The sequence below is a fragment of the Melanerpes formicivorus genome, unplaced genomic scaffold (genome assembly GCF_026170545.1).
Source record: "Melanerpes formicivorus ecotype bairdi unplaced genomic scaffold, bMelFor1.0.p_v2 SCAF_6, whole genome shotgun sequence".
Lineage (NCBI taxonomy): Eukaryota > Metazoa > Chordata > Aves > Piciformes > Picidae > Melanerpes > Melanerpes formicivorus.
The window spans coordinates 30,569,500-30,586,151 of record NW_027142358.1 but is presented as its reverse complement, the minus strand read 5'-3'; the positions used below and the strand labels follow the sequence as shown (position 1 = coordinate 30,586,151).

At 49.8% G+C, this 16,652-nt stretch overlaps 1 protein-coding gene across 12 annotated transcripts in view; it reads right to left on the bottom strand.

Moving 5' to 3' along the window:
- COL13A1 (collagen type XIII alpha 1 chain) overlaps window positions 1-16,652 on the bottom strand; it is a 64,450-nt gene that overhangs the window by 31,878 nt on the left and 15,920 nt on the right. For 6 of the 12 annotated variants that reach the window (XM_068140298.1, XM_068140306.1, XM_068140300.1 and 3 more), the window contains 8 exons: window positions 14,967-15,023; window positions 9,335-9,442; window positions 8,804-8,845; window positions 7,899-7,925; window positions 7,124-7,159; window positions 5,697-5,759; window positions 5,047-5,073; window positions 898-942 (listed from right to left, as the gene is read on the bottom strand). In XM_068140298.1, coding sequence (XP_067996399.1) covers window positions 898-942; window positions 5,047-5,073; window positions 5,697-5,759; window positions 7,124-7,159; window positions 7,899-7,925; window positions 8,804-8,845; window positions 9,335-9,442; window positions 14,967-15,023 — 405 coding nt within the window. The remainder of the gene's footprint in view (window positions 1-897; window positions 943-5,046; window positions 5,074-5,696; window positions 5,760-7,123; window positions 7,160-7,898; window positions 7,926-8,803; window positions 8,846-9,334; window positions 9,443-14,966; window positions 15,024-16,652) is intronic. The other 6 variants (XM_068140299.1, XM_068140304.1, XM_068140305.1 and 3 more) reach the window with 4 other exon arrangements.

Genomic DNA, 16,652 nt, shown 5'->3' with positions numbered 1-16,652 from the left:
GTCTAAGGAGAGGGAAGGAGGTGAAGTAGTGTTAAAAGTTGGGAAATGAGAGGGGGTGGGATGTAGCACGAGGCAGAGAGGAGGACTGGGAGCCAAGTTCAAAGTGAAAAGAGCTTGGAAAAGTTCAAACAAGGAGGAGTGGGGAGCCAGAGAGCAGCAGGATCATACCTCTCAGCTTTCTGAAACAGAAATCGGGGACAAAGCTAAAAAACACAAGGACAGAAGATGGAGATCAGGGATTCTATGCAATAAACAGGGGGAACAAAAAGCATTCCAGATATTTTCAGGGGTCAGTACATTTTAGTGAACATGGGCTAGAGTCATGAAAGGGATTACGTGCAGCAAGTGCCATGGGTTAGACTTCCACAGTGCATTTGGGGTGCCTGTTCCTCACTCTTTGGCCTTTCAGTGGCAGCGAATGCAGACGGTGTTATTCTCTAGTACTGATTCCCGCACTGCAGTGCACACACATGCAGGCTTGCTCACACTGGCCCTGATTCACCACTGCATTAGTCCAGGTACACACTTGCATCACCCTACTGATGGCAGGGGGCTAGCACACATCGCTGAAGGCTGAGGTGGTCCCTTGGAACCCCCAATTTCCAGAGAGCCAATTCCCTACAACCATCAGCACCTGGCCGCTCTCGCTAGTGGAAAGCATCGAGATCCTGATGTCGCAAGACAGCATCAGACTGGGCATGCCACTTGCTGTGTAAAACACTTCTTCTCCCACCACCTCCTTGATATTGCAATTTAGAAGCAGGAAGAATTCAGCTAAGGATGGTCATTGACTAAGAGACACACACACAAATCCAGGCGATGCTTGCGCATCAGGGACAGTTGAGTGGTACAGGTGAGACCAGGCAGACAAGCATCACTCCACTGCTCACAAGGTACCTTAGTGCCATGTCTTCCTGGCAGCCCTGGCATGCCTCTCTCCCCCTGGAAGCAGAGCAAGACACACAGAGAAAAAGAGCAAGAGATGTGAGATGAGTCCTCCCAGGGCTCTGTGAGGAGGACCCAGGTGATGAGGAAGCCTCCAGGGTGAGGTGGGCCACAAACCATTTCCCCACCCTACTCTCATCAAGCTGACTGCCCTAGCCAGGGCTGTTTCCCATCAGTGGTACCTCTCAAGCCTGCTGTGTACAGCAGAACTTGACCCTTCTGGAGTACCAGAGTGGCAGTGTTGGGAACAAAGCCAGCCTGTGTCCTGCTACCACATCCCATGCCACAGCATGCTGCAGGGCATAGCCTGCAGTGACTGTGGAATGAACAAAGTTACCTGGAGAAATAGAGAATCCAGGGGGTGCCCTGGATTGTTAGCCTGAATTTTATCTGGTGGTAAGTGAGAAATAAAACACCTTGAGACAATCTTCACACTACTGTTAACTTTGTTCTGCGTGTTTAGTCCTTGCTTGGCAGGTCTGTTCAGCAGGGAAATGCACACATGCTTGTTTCAAAAGCACTTTTTGTAGCTGTGGCATCCTCTAAACTCTTTTGTAAAACACTGCCTGCATGACCTGGGCAGGGTGGGCACCTCCTGCCCTGTGCAGCACCCTGAACTGTAGCAAAGGAAACTGTAGAAAAGGAAAACAATACTTATGAGTGCTTTGTACTGGTCAAAGAGAGAGAGACTCTCTCTCCTCTTCCTTCCCCACCTACACTCCCTGTTTTTTCCCCTCAAACGAGACCAAGCAGAGAAGAGCAGTGCTTTCTGCTGGGAGCACTCACGCTGCTTGCAGAGCACAGAGCAGCCCTGCATGTGAAAGCAGTCCCCCATCAAAGGGACATTCCTGGAAGAAGCCACCTGCCTGAAGAGCTGTTTAATTATTTAGCCCTACAAAAGCAAAGCCACCTCAGAAGGAGGCAGCAAGGTAGCCCCTTACAGGGGGCAAGTTACAGAGCAACCATCCCACACCTAATTTTCTGGTGATGGCCTCAGCCCACTCACACAGCCCCCACTGGCACCAGCAGGGTCACACAGGCACAAGAGCTAATTAGAGAGCAGGAACAGCAAACAGGACACTACACCATTAAAGAGCAGAAAGAAGCCCCAGAGCTAAAGGCAGAGAAACAGGAAGAAAAAACAATTCTCCAGAACATCTTTAAACCTTTAAGTATTTGAAAACCATTGTAGTAGAGCAAGTACCCTCTGTGCTGATGCCTGTGTGATCCCTTGGTGCCACAGCCAGGCAGCAGCAGCCCACCAAAATCAGTGCCAGAATGGCACAGCCAAGCCAGAAGCTGAGCAGCATCACCAAAGGGTGGCTATGAAAAGCAAAACGCCCAGGGCAGCTCCTCAGTGAACTCCAGGAAGGTGGTCAGCAGCACCTCCCAGCTTCCCTGAGCTTCATGATGCTTTGGGAGATACCTCCCCAGGCCCTCTGGAAGCGTTAGGCTACATCTCTCTGCTTCACCACAGAGGAGACCCTCACACTACCTTTCCCTACACCTGGTATGAGCAGTTTTACACCCACTGGATGCCAACCAGGACAGAACATGTCCCGTGCTGATCGGCTCATTGGCAGTACTGGCTATGAGCTGCCAAGTAAAACAGAGACCCTTCCTTTTAACTCCTTGCTGTGAAAGGCAGATGATGAAGGCCAGGTTGGATGAGGCCTTGAGTGACCTGGTCTTGTAGAGGGTGTCTCTGCCCACGGCAGGGGGGTTGAAACTAGATGATGTTTGAGGTCACTTCTAACTTAAATCATTCCATGAATCTGAGGGCTGTGGGCAGCGCCTTTGTTGCTTTTTCCTCAGAGCATGAAGAAAAGCTTCATCCTAATGACCTTTCAAGCAAACAAACAAACAGGGATCTAATGACCTTCATGGGAGACTGAAATAGGTGTTAAGTATGAGCAAAGTACACGTGGTGTCTACAGAAGGTAATAGCTAAGAGAGGATCTATGTCGTGCAGCATCTGTCACTAGGTGGAGAGAAGTTACTAAAGAACAAGGGGGCTGTGTGGAACCAGCAAGCCTCTTCAGACCTAAAATGTTCTTCGCTGCCAGCAAAGGCCCAGGGCTCCTCAAAACAAAGAGAAGGTAGAATCCAGCCCAGGTAACTGGATCCAAAGCTGGAAGCACGGAAAGCCTCCCAGATCCTCCTTGGTGGCAGGACGACGGAAAGAAGCTATTTCCAAAGGCAACAAATGCATGTGGTTTTAGATGTTCAGGAGCTGCTACCAGGTCATGTCTGGCTGCTGATTTAAGGGTATGTCTGCACTTCCTTTCCAAATCCTCTGAGCAAAGAAGAGAGGAAATAGAGGGAAAAGTGATCCTGACAATAATAAATGAATGTCTGTGTGTGACAGAAGAGGCTGCTTTGGGGCTGGGGAGGTGTCCCTTTGGAGCTGCAGCTTAGTACCACAAAAAGCATTGTGGGTTTTCCCTCCACTCTATGAAAGGGCCCAAGGGCCCAAGTAGCACAGGAAGGTCTCCAGGGTTGTCCTGAATTGTTGCTCTCTAACACAGGGCAGGGAAAGCTCTTGCCTGTGGATCACCCTGAGGCATCGCTGGGAGACCTGGAGACTTCTCCTTTGCTGGAGCCTGAATGAAGAGCAGGTTAGTCCTCCAAGCATGCAAAGCAGGTGTCTGCTAGCAGTGAAACGTGTGAGTGTATGCAGAGGTGAAACACAGTTTCTCCTCCCAGCATTTTGTCCCCTCCAGTCCACACTCTGACTTTAGTTCTCCAGTTCAGCTTAACAGGAGAGCAGTTGGGGCAGAAGCAAACTCCTAGCCCCCAAAATGCCTTTAGTTCTGGGTGCAGTTCTGCTTTCTGGTATGAACCAGAAGAGATGCTTTTGTGCCTGATGAAATTACACTGATGTGAAGATGGGTGTGGGGGAGCCCTGGGACTCTACATGCACCAAAACATTTCTCAGGTGGCATTGCTTTCCTGTAGGAAGGCAATCGCTGCCTTTCTATTCAGTGATTAACCCAGAGCCTGCAATCCCACAGGACAGTTCTTTAAACTCAATATAACACATCCACATCCTACAAGAAGGATGGAGAGAGACTCTTTATACAGGCCTGTAGCAATAGGATGAGGGACAATGGTTTCAGACTAGGGAAGAGTAGATTTAGATTGGACGTTAGGAACAAGTTCTTTGGCACGAGGGTGGTGGAGCACTGGAACAGGTTGTCCAGGGAGGTAATTGAGGCTCCATCCCTGGAGATACTCAAGGTCAGGCTTGACAGGGCTCTGGGTAATCTAACCTAGTTGAGGATGTCCCTGCTTCCTGCAGGGGGCATTGGACTGGATGACCATTGGAGATCCCTTCCAACCCAAACCATTCTGTGATCGTCTATTAAGTTCTGAAGGGGCTTTTTCTCCCTTCAGGTAGGAATCCACCCAGATGGAAAAAAAAATACAGAAGGTGTGTGTGCTGTAGGATAAATAAGATGCAAGCCACACACTAAATACTTGGAATGCACATACCACAGTTACTGCCTTTCAAAACATTACAGGGCCAGCCTTTTCTCATGATGTCTAAGATGCATGGCATGACACAGTACGCTCTGGCCATCATGAACCCTTGCCAACGCTGTAATGTTTTAAGTGCAGCCTACATTGAGTAATAGACTTTAAATATATGGGTACAGTCAATTGCAGTCAAATAGATAACATCTGGGCATAGGCCATATGAGCCTGTAAAAAAGCATCCAGAAACAGACAGAGCAGCCTGGTGCCAAACCTCAGCCCGAGTTGCAGGGCTCGAGTGGATTTGATGTGTCAGCTAACCAGATTTTATGAGGAAACCCCAACCTAGCCCTTCAAATGGGGAGATGTAACAAATCATTAGCAAGCTTCATACTCAGAGAAATGCCTTTGGTAAGAGGAGAATTCCACCAAATGGATAAAGGCTGCTTTTGTTGCCTGCGCTCGCAGGGCCTGCCTGTGGTTAATCATAGCACAGATGTGTACTCCATTAAATACCCCACAGAGCTGCCTCAGACCCAGCTTCCTCTTACAACCCATCAGCCCAAGGAGCAGCATCTCCCAGATGATCTACCACCACCAGAAAAACATATTCCTCGTGCCTACCTTTATGCCAGCGTCCCCTTTTTCACCCTGCCCAGCAAAGGAGAGAGAGGAAACAGAGAGAAGAACAGTGAACATGAAGAGAAATCGAGCAAGCAGTACTATCCTAGCAGCAAGGGCCAAAGAGGAGGCAGCTACAAGAGGGAGGGTGTGATGAATGCAACCCCAGGCCTCCAGAGAGAGCTGGCTCCTGATAATAACATGGTGCCAGCCTGAAGGCTGTCTGCAGCCCACCCCTCCCTGGGAATGCAAGGCAGGTTGTGTCAGTGGAGTGGAAGCTGGAGGTCAGTAGCCTGCACTGATGCTTTCCTACATGGTTTGGATGTAGACAAACCATCATACCCTTTCATGGGCCAGAGTATCCTCATCCTCCCAGCCTTAATGCAAAATGCTGTAAGGGACAGGTCAGTTTCTATTCTTTAATGAGGACCTGTTCCTGGCCCTGGCTCAGGACAGCAGAGAATTGCCCTGGTCAGAGGTTGTCCAGGCCCTTTAAAGAGGAGCAAGTTTCTCTATTTCCTTTGCTTATACCATGTTCTAGGGAACTGCCTCCAGACCCTGACCTGCTGTATTCCTTTAGCATGTCTCTAGGTTTGGGTGCCACTGATCTGCCCTTGGGAGATAGCCCCACTGACTCTGAGTTTAAGGGTTACCTTGGGGCCAGTAGCTCCAGGGAGGCCGTGCACACCGGGCAGGCCTGACTCGCCCACCTCACCCTGAGGAAGAGAAGAAAGAAAACAGAGGAAGAAGCAAACATAGTGAGCAGGAGAAAAAAAAAAAGAAAAAAAAAGAAAGGGAAAAAACAAAAAAAAAAGAGCCTGTGAGTTGCCTGAAAGGTCAGCAAAGATGTGAGAGGGATGTCCTTCACAGAGGTGCCCACAACACACCAACCTACCATCTGGGTCTCTGTGTGAGAGCAGTGCCATTCTGCATCAAGATGCTCAGAGCATGAAACACATGGATTGAAGGGAAAATCATGGTCATATATGAGATCAGAGCTACCACCTTTCCTTAGCTTTTTGTCCTCTTTTCTCTTTTGACCCACTCACCAGGGAAGATTTTTCTCCCCTACTTTCACCCATTCTTTCCACCTCTCCCAGAGAGAGGTCACAACCTCAGGCTCATTCCTCTGAGATCAGGGCAGGCTCTTTGCTAGGCAAGTAAATTAGCCAGACAAGTTCTTTCATGTAAGAGGAGCTGGTAGGAGAGGCCCTCGCTGTGAGGTCATTGCCGGGACCCTCTCACCACTCCCATGTGCTGAGAGCCCAGCACACACACAGAACAGGATGGGCCCTTAATGGAAAAACCAATGGCTCCCTGCCCTGGAAGAAGAGGCAATAAATCGCCCCTGTCTGCAGGAGAGGGCTGTGGTCCACTGGGGCCATAATTTCCACTTCCTGACATAACAAAAACTTCTCAGTTTATACAGAACTAATCAAAAAGCTCTCAGGTCTTGCCATTGCATCCATAAAGCAACGTGGAGATAACACGGGACACAGGACTCCTTGTCTGCCCAGGACATTTGCCTTCCCCTTCTCCAGCTGACATCTCTTTAGCAGTACCTCTTCATTCCCTCTCTCCCCTTTGATCTTCCTTTGTGTCTTTCTCCTCTTTCTCTGTCTCTTCATTACACTCTCTGGGCTTGACCACCCTGCTGTTAATTAGCTGCTGCTGAAGGCATTTGGCCATTGCCAGCTTCTGCCTTTTAACCTGGACCAGGATCCATTCTTTCCTGCTTTATTCCAGACAGCAAATACATAGCTAGGGATCTGGCCCTCTCCAGCCTCCTGTTCAGGTCTGGATGCACAAAAGGTATGCTTCAGCCAGGAATTGGGTGTGGAGAGACACACAGATGGGGAGAAGCCTGTCCCATTTAACTGGAGAGTTAAAGGCATATCTGGGTCCAGCCTTTCTTTACACAGATGACATCAGGGGATTGGTGGGCCTGTCACAGCCCCATGTCCAGCAGGAGCAGAGCTCAGCAGAGGGCTCCAGAGGAGTCCACAGATTTACAACCATGATCCCACAAGGTATCAGTGCAGCTTAATTCATTTAACAATATTAAAGTTCCCTTTCTTACCTTTCTGCCAGGGTATCCCTGAATCCCAGGATCTCCCTGAAAAAAAGGAAAAAAGACAGAAGAAAGTCTAAGGCTTAGTCTAAGAAGGACAAATCCCTGCCCTTTCCCCTGGAGCAATGTTGGGATAGAAAGGCTTTCCATGGGGAAAATTCACTTTTTGCTCACTGGGTGGGTCCCTGACCCTTCAGACCTGTTACTTGCACTGAACCAGGCAGGAAAGGCATGGGCAGCTGGATAACCCATGCCAGCTCTGTGCCTCAGATTTGGGGTTCCCATTTCCTCACCCTGGCTACACATCTTCAATAAAAACAAATGGGGGTGGGTGGCTGCAGCTGAAAAACAACACCACCACCCCCCCTACCCCCAGCCCATGCACTTTGGCAAGTGAATAAATGGGAAACTGTGGTGGAGTTAACAATAGGCATTGCAAAATCAGTTCCTGAAGCACTGGCAAACGCTTTGAGAATGGAAGAAGCCAATAAAGCTGTGTGTGGCAAAGAATGTTGCAAGCGGGGCTGATGAGGCGTGCCTTGCTCAGTCAAGATGCAGCTCAGACGTGTCGCCTGGACAAAACCCATGAGTCAGCACATGGGTTGGGCCCCAAAGGCACCAGTGAGCTGGATTAGAAATCTTGCTCAGTTATTTGTTGTGACCTCCTCTCCCTCTCCTCCACCCTTCAGAATGCACACATCGCTCCTTAGTGGGAGCAGCCAGCTCTGTTCTTCAGCTTGCTCCCTCTAAGTGAGGCGAGATGTCTCGAAGGGATATGTCTCACCTTTGGTCCAGGAGGTCCAGGCAAGCCCTGTAGATAAAATCAAAACAGAGGCTGGGGTTGGCAAATGTAGACATTACATGGCCTGCAGGGTGATGAGACATGACAACAGCTTTGGTCTGAAACGTCCCTTCACAGACATGATTTGCACAGGTGAGCTCCAACATCTCCAATCTGTCCTTCATGTAGATGAATACCATCTTAACCATACACCCAGATAAACTCATGCCCACAGTGTTCTACCTGCCCTCCCCCCCAGCCTGGTCTCACTGAATCTGAAGACCAAAAAGCTGCTTTGCTTTATACACTGTGCTCCAGAATCTTTCCTGTTTCTCTGGCTTTACTTGGGAAACTTGTTTCCCAGCCCATCATGAAGCAGCTCTGGAGTAAATCAGGCATTTGCAGCTTCCTCTGACAAGCTAAACAGAGAGAACGCATTAACAAACAAACCACTTGTGTTTTTAGATGAGAAATCACCAAACAATTTACCTGATGTGAACCATGAAGCACACCAGGGATGTGTGTATGTAAACACAAATAAACAAAGTATCCATGCAGGAGCTGCCTTCCTGATGTGAGCAGACAGAAGGAGAAAACTACTCTTAGATGTGCTGTGATGCCTGTGCCACCCTGGGAGCTGTGGCTTGTGGCAATTCAAATGCTTTGTCATTGCAGCCTTGGCTGCTCAGGGAGCTCAAAGCACGATGAGGACGCTGGCAGAAAACCCAGCTCCTCTATCATGTGCAGAGAGGCACTTTTGCCTCAGGGGAAAAGATTTGCATGTCCTACTAGCAGGCTTTAAAAAGCCTTGGAGATGGAAACTCCTTTCCCACTGCAGCTGGTGCAGGACCAGCCTACCATGTTGCTCCCTGTAGCTCCTGAGAATGGAGCTACTTTCTGGCACTCACCTTCCCATCTCTGCCAGGCTTCCCGGGTTCCCCCACTCTGCCCTGTTGCAAAAAGAGAGGCACATTAACAGCATTTTCTGCCCTCTCCCCTGTCATTTATCTGTGGTATTACTTTAAATGTTTTCATCCTACTTGGCTGCTTGATGCCAGCCACCAGCCTGAGAACAAGACAGAGGGACAGGAGTTCAAAGGGGTTGCAGAGATCCTTATCATTAGGTTTCTGCTGCGAGCTGGACAATTACACTCTGCGTGCTACTTCCTCCCCGTGGCCATCTACAGAGACTGAGGAGGAGGAAATGGGTCTGGTGTAACCTACTCACATGTGTCCAGGTAGCAAGAGTGCAGGGTGCACACCTCTGCCTTCCCTTTCACTTCCCCTCCTTTCTAGGAGCTTCTTCCTCACCATGCATCTGTATCCCCCCGCAAATCTCCTGTCCTATCCTGCCTTCAGAAGAGGCAACAAAGGCCAGAGGAAATTTACTGTACCCTAGGGAAAGAGGAAGCAGAAAGATTTTTTGTAATGGGACTTACAGGTGGCCCAATTGGCCCAGGCTGTCCCGGAGTCCCTTCAGGTCCAGCGGGTCCTGGTGGGCCAGGGGGCCCTGGGGGACCTTGGATCCCTGCTTGTCCTTGTTCACCCTGAGGTTCATTAAAACAAGAGGTTATCAGCAGGCAGAGCAAACGCTTCACACCACCAACCCAGGGGCCCAAGGCAGGTCAGCCTGTCTGAAGCAGAAAAGTCAGAAGCAAGTCCCAGGTTAGTGCCAGGAGAAGTTTCCAAGAGTGAGGCAGAACCCTGATGAGGATGGCCAGGTTACCTGGGCAGCAGAAGCCAGCACCCTGCAGTTTGCGAAGAGGCCACCTTGTCAGAGCTCTCTTCTACAGGGATCTACAGATGATGGAGCAGTCTAGAGAGATCTTTTTCTTCACAAGTCAGTAAAGCACAATTTGTATGTGAAGGACCAGCATCTCTTGAGCTTCTCAGGAGGCCTTCCAAAGCACTTGACAGTCATATGTGAAGCCTCCCGTGACCACACTGGCACTTCCAGGGCAGAGCCACACTGTCTTACCTCAGCCTTTTTTTTTCCTTCCCCTTTTCCTCTGCTATATTTGCTGGATAACACTCCCTGTGTTTTGCCAAAGACCAAAAGTAGAAATGCCACAAACCCCAAAGAAAATAACACGATCATCATGACATTTCTGGAGCCCGCCCAACCCAGGCCTACGTAGGCCAGGCAGAGCCTGTTTTTGTGGGATTTAACGAGCTGGTGTGTGCAGAGCCACCTGCCATTTTAAGCTCTCTGAATGAAGCTGTTTCAGCTGGTTCCTCCCCAGGCCTCTCAGTAGCCACTGGGTGGCTGTGGCTCATGCCTCAGCAATGTCATCTGGCCCAAAAGGACCTGGACTTGAGACCGAGCGGCGCTGTGGAGACAGTGGGTTGGAAGCACCACGTTCGAATACCAGACTGCTGATATGTAATTGATGCATCCAGCAAGCTCCTAAGGCACCCTGGTACCCACGCTGAGCTAGTTAGTCTCTAGTTAGGCTCCTCTCCCATTCCCTCTCCCTAGATAAAACATTAACAACATCCTACTGCTAGCGACCCAGTTTGAATCTGAGCTGCTCTCTTGGGTGGGTCTATGGGAAGCTAGAAATCAAAACATGGCTGTTTCTCAGTTATAAATCAGTGCAGGTGCAGCTGGCTCTCTGCTGCATTGATTCCCTCTCTACAGCCCTATATGCTGCTGCTGGGTAACACTAACTCTGCTCTCATGCACTTGTGCGTGCAGGAGAATGCTTGAAATCTGTTTTCTTCATGTGTTCCTAACAAGTGTGTCCTGGCTGCCTTTAGTAAAACACCCAAATATGGGGATGTTTACTTATTTAGAATGATAAAGTAATAAGCTGCAAATTTCACCCCTTCTGCCATAAGGTCTATTTAAAAGAAACTTTCCAACATGTGGGCCAGGCTCATGGGAAGCTCAGTCATGTGTGGAGCAACAGCCCTTCTCCTTAAGAAAGCTGTCACGTGAAGGGACACAGGATTCTTCCTGAGCTTTCTTATCCTCCATACTCAATGCTATTCAGCCATCCTGTAATGGTCTCAAAACTTTTAACTCTGGGAGGAAATACTGGTACAAGGAAGACAAGATGTTTGGAGGACACTGGAGTATCTTTCTAGATTTCCTCTTGTCCTGACCTCTCAGCCCAGCATCAGATGCTCCCCTCCCATTGCATCTTGCAGCACCCTCACCACGAGAGCACCATGGGAAGGCAAAGGGAGGGCTCTGCCTATCTTTTGGCTTTCCTTCAAGGTCCCTTCCAACCCCTAACACTCTGTGATTCTGCACTCTGTGATTCCCTGGGAGTGTTTAAGCCCAGGCTGGATGAGGCTCTGTCCAGCCTGATCTAGTGTGGGGTGTCCCTGCCCATGGCAGGGGGGTTGGAACTAGATGATCCTTGTGGTCCCTTCCAACCCTGACTTATACTATGATACTATGATAATTCCCACCTCAGCTGCTCTCTGTCAACCCAGACCATGCTCCAGATTTAGGGCACTAAAATGCATCATGGTGCTGGGAATGGGTACTGGGATCCTGGCAGGGGATGGGGAGGAGCCCTGGCCCTGCATAAGAAGTGGCTGGAAGAAGCCCAACCAAACTCCTGTTCATATTGCCCTCTTTTTTGCTGCCCTGGACAGAGCATGATTTGTCTAAGCAAATGCCTCCCCATGCAGGTCTCTAAGACACACAATGCTATTACCACATCCTTACAGCCTTATTAATGCACTCAGCACAAAAAGACCACCCCCACACCTAACTGGATGGTAAGTGGATAGGGTGAGCTGAACATGAGGTGTCATTTTCATCAGATGTCATTCTATATTTTTAGCTGTTGACTGGAGCTACTTCTCAGTTCTTTGAACACCAGTTAACCACCCTGGTTGTTTCCTCAGCACTGAAACACTTGCTCAGCCTCCTAATGCAGGTCTGTGCTCAGTCCATGTCCCTGCTAAGCCTAAGCCCTTGGGCAAAGCACGGGTGCTGATGTGCTAGAGGCTACAGTTGGATTTTCCTCTCTCAGGTGTTGGTGCTGACATTTCTTTTGCAGCCTCACATTTTTTCTCAGCATTCATAGGCAGGGATCTCAGAATTGCCTGGTGCTGGCAGATCTGGAGGTGTGGGTTACACTTTGTTCACTTTGGGAATGAAGGGGGCAACGGCGAGACAGATCACGGCAAAATTCTCCGGTGCAGTTAGTCCCCGGGGACAGAGGGAATTTGCAGCCCTGGCTGACAACAGGACGTGGGGCAGCTATTCAAGTTTCCCACTTCATCCTGGATATGAACTTCAGCTTTCAAAGCCTTCCCAAGAGGTCAGTTCTTGGCCTGGCTCTCGGGACTGTCACTTTGAAGAGCAACCGGTGCAAGCTGCGGGGCTTTGTATGGTATGAACGCTGAATCAACAGAAACTGGATGGAGAGCACAGGCTTAAGTGATAAAGTCAGGGTTTTGCCAGCGCTGGGCAAGGACCAGGCAGCCCATGGAAAAGGCCTCCTAGTGCAGGCTGCAGCTCCCTGCGAGCATCTGACCGCCTAGACAGGCAGCAGGGTGACAAAACCCAGCCGCTTAGCGGAGGGTGCCCAGCACGCTTCAGCGGGGTAATTACAGTGGTCTGTCCACACCGGAAAGTGATCCCAACAGATGGAAGGAGGGAGCTTAAAGTGGGCTCATGAAAAGCCACATGAACTCTGATTCTGGACGCTCTTGCTCGCTATTCATACACCCATAGTTCATCGTATTAATTCGTTCCCAAATGAAACCAAACAAAACATGAATTATGGCAGCGGGAACCGAAATGAATGTGTTTACACAAAGATTTAATGAAGCCACCCTAAGAGCCTTTTTCAAACCCATTTTCCCCAAGTGCCTCGGACTACACTAGCCCTCAGAAGAAGTGTTTGCCTGTTCTTTCATCTCACTTCAATTTCACAGGCATTAGCTGCGTTTCAGCAAGGGGTTTCTAACCTCTTCTGGAGATGGAATATGCAGGAACTGACTCCTTAAGGTGGGAGACTGCCTGTCGACAGTCCGGAGGACAGTTTCATGGCCCATTTCTTTTAGGTTAAAAAAAGCAAACCCTGGCTTCATTGCTTTTCTTTCTAGCCACATTATCACATCAAAGATTTCTTCTGCTTCAAAGAAAGTCCCTCAGCTCTGCCCAAACCTCTTGGAAAACCCTTCTGTGAGGGAAGACAGACAGGTAGCAAGCTGATTAATCACAAGCGTTGGAGTAAGCTCAGAGACAGGCAAAGAGGAGGAGAAGTCTACCTGGAAAGTGCGTCTCTTTATGACCGGAGGTGGAGCCAGCCGCACTGAATTGAGGAGAGGCAACAGCTGAAGATCAAACCAGAAGGTCGTGGGGCAAAGGAGGCCATTAGGGCACCGAGAGTCAGAGAGCAGCCAGGGAAGAGAACAGAGAAGAGGGGAACAGAGAGATTGCCATGAAAATAAACTCCCGTGTGAGAGCTGCGCGTGGAGGGCGCACAGCTAGGTGCCTGCTGGCAGACCTCTGAGCTCCTCTGCACCATGCATGGCTCACAGGGCGACTTGCCACGTGCCAGCCCTGGCAGTGCAGGGTGGCCACTTGTTCCCATCACACTGAGCCCTCACCAGTTTCCCTGCTCAGAAATAAGGCTTACCCAGGGGGGGGTTGACTCGGTTCCACTGACCTCCTCAGGCAGCGTTTACTGCAAGACATCCCCCACTGGCTCTGCTGAGCTCACTGGTGACAAGACTGCTTTTCTCTTAATTTCCCCATCATCAGATTTGAGGCAACTTTCAAAATTACAATTTTCTCCAAGCTTTCCAAGTGGTTTCCTAGTTTTATCCATCTTCCCTTACACAAAACACAGGCCGCATGCTTACTCAGAGCGTGGAACAGAGTGGAGCAGGGTCAGCAGCAGGAATCAGGGCCAGTGAACAGGTTCATTTAGCTTGGCAGATACAACCATCATGGCCAAAGGAGAAAAACTAGGCCTTGGTACCTGAGCCTTGAGCAGGATATTGCCTTGGAAGCCTGTGCTTTGCTTTCCCTTGTTTCACAGTAACATCAGCCTCTGACTGCTTATAGCCAGGAATGCTGCCTTAGGGCACAGAGCTGACCCGGACACACAGAATTCAAATGCACTAAAGCTCAGGAGCATTTGTTCATCCTTCTGCTGTATCCAGTTTCCACTTGCACGCATGTTGCTGTCACCCTGGCACCCACTGTGCCAGCTCCAAGCCCAGGAATGCTTCTCTGGCCTGATCCACTTTCCTGTTCCTATCAGTTTTCCATTCAAGCTGCTCTTGATTTACACCAGAAGAAGAGGAAGAGGCTTTCTGCGCCCAGGCATAAACGCGTGCCAGTGTGCAACGTTTGCCTGTGTGAGCTGCATGCACAGATCTGAGAGGTGTGCCCACAGGTCTCCCAGCATGGTCACCATACTCATCCCAGCAGCCCACTTTAACTCCTTCAAACATCGTTCTTCGTGTCTGCAGGGAAAGAAAGGACCCAGTCCTGCTGCAAAGCAAAGTGACAACCCAATATTGCAGCATCACCACTCTGTGACCAGGTGATTGTGTGCCAGTGCACTGACCCAGGCAGCTGCAAGCTGTTACACTGCTGGAAACCCAGATTTTATCTGAAGGAAATCCTTTCCTTTCTAAAAGACAGTGCAGGAGCCCCCTGCACTCAGGAGAGTGTTTGGGCCTGAGCTGATCTTCTCAAGGGGAATGTTGATGCAAACCCCTACTCCCCTATACTAGGTGTCCCCAACACGTCTGTAGGAGCAACCCAGACCCAACTGAGCTGCCTTTGCCCAGCTCCTCAAGTGTATCTGAAATACAGCTTACAGGGAAGCTGGAGGATGCTGGAAAGGAGGAGGAAAATGGAGAGAAGCAGTCCTGAGAACACAGGTGAGACAAGACCATAGATCAGATTCAGGTGGAAGTGGGAGAGTTTAGAGTAGAAACCTGAAGCCTCCTCCACCCAGCTCCTGCCCTGCATGCTCTGTGTCCCAATGGAAAGTTTTTTTTCCCAGAAGGCAGTGTGCAATATTGGATCCACATCCTTGTGCCTTTGCATCAGAACTGGGTCCTGTCAGAACGTTACCCACAAACCTTCAGCGTAAGGATCTGGTTAGAGCGCAGGGCTGCAAGGGTGGTACTTAGGTATTCCTAGGGGACAGTGAAGACACATGACACAAAGGGGGTCAGTTACAGACATGGCATTTCTGAGAGCAGACAGAGCATGGCTGGTCCCCCCTTTTCCTTGGGTGCCCTTCCCTAGGGTCAGAACTTTGCAGCAGCTTGAATAACCAGCTCACACCAAATGGGCAGCCCCATGCCTGGGCTTGTCCCTCACAGCAGTGCAGGCTCATACAGACTCCTACAGAAAAAAATAGGAAGCCACCAGAGGAGCCAAGGCATACATCCTAACCTTACATTTCCTTCCCAGGAAAACAAAGACAAAACAAAAATGAAACATCATCTCTGGTTTCTCAGCATGTTTGGTTTCATTTCCTCACCCAGAACACCTGACAGTGAACCCTGCCAACTAGTCAAGCAAGGACAAATTGCAAGGCAGGTGTGTAGCATTTTGACAACAAGGCTCATCCTAATTTTCGTTTTGGGAGGAAGAGGAGGAACTGCACCTCTCTTGGCTGATTTGTGCCTCTGGCTCCCTGAACATGCAGTCTGTGACAAGACCCTTCAGGACAGCCTACCCCTGAGCTGATCCGAGGTCAGTCCCCCTTCCCATGAGCAAGTCTGTGCCTCGGGAAGACTCATGGGCTTTTGAAAATACTGAGCTTGCTGCCTCATGAGGCCAGAAGTACCTCCATGAGAGCCAAGGAAACATCTCTAAGCTTTGGTGAGAAGTGAGGCTTTGTACCTGCTCTTTCCTCACTGTCACAGCCCTGCAGCATGTCACCTCAGAGCGTCTACAACCCCAGCCTACCAAACCAGTGTGCCTTTGCTCCCAGGTTTGAGCTCAGGCTGCACCCAGTGATTCACAAGCTGTGTCTTGAATACTGTGTTCACCTTTGGGCCTCTCACCACAAGACGCTGAGGTGCTGGAGAGAAGGGCAAGAAAGCTGGTGAAGGGTCTGGAGAACAAGCCTGGTGATGAGAAGCTGAGGGAACTGGGGTTGTTTAGTCTGGAGAAAAGGAGGCTGAGGAGAGACCTCATTGTTCTCTACAACTCCCTGAAAGGAGGTTGGAATGAAATGAGTGTTGGCCTTTTCTCTCTTGTATCAAGTGATAGAATGAGAGGAAATGATCTAAAATTGTGCCAGGGGAGGTTTAGGTTGGATATTAGGAAAAATTTCTTCCCTGAAAGAGTGGTCAGGCATTGCAGCAGGCTGCCCAGGGAGGCAGTGGAGTCACTAGCCATGGAGGTGTTCAAAAATGTACAGACATGGCACTCTGGGACATGTTTTAATGTCCATGGTGGTGACAGGTTGATGGCTGGAGTAGACGATCTTAGAGGTCTTTTCCACCTAAAACAATTCTATGATTCTATGATCTCTGTTTCCCAGTGTGGATCCTGCTGCTGCCTTTTCACCTTGGGCACTGAGGACAGTGGGAGCCAAGGGCTGTAACAGGAGCCCACACCACTCGGGTGAACATTGTTAGCTTCTTTTTAACATAACAATCCAGTGAGCCGGCTGGGCTAAATAAACACAGCTGACCGGCTGTAGCTGTGCCGGGGCTGGCACACACCCACGGCCCCTTCTCTTCTCCCTTGCTGCCAGCCCAGCTCTCTTCTCTGCCTCTGCTGCTCAGAGCATCCAGGGCTCTGCTTCC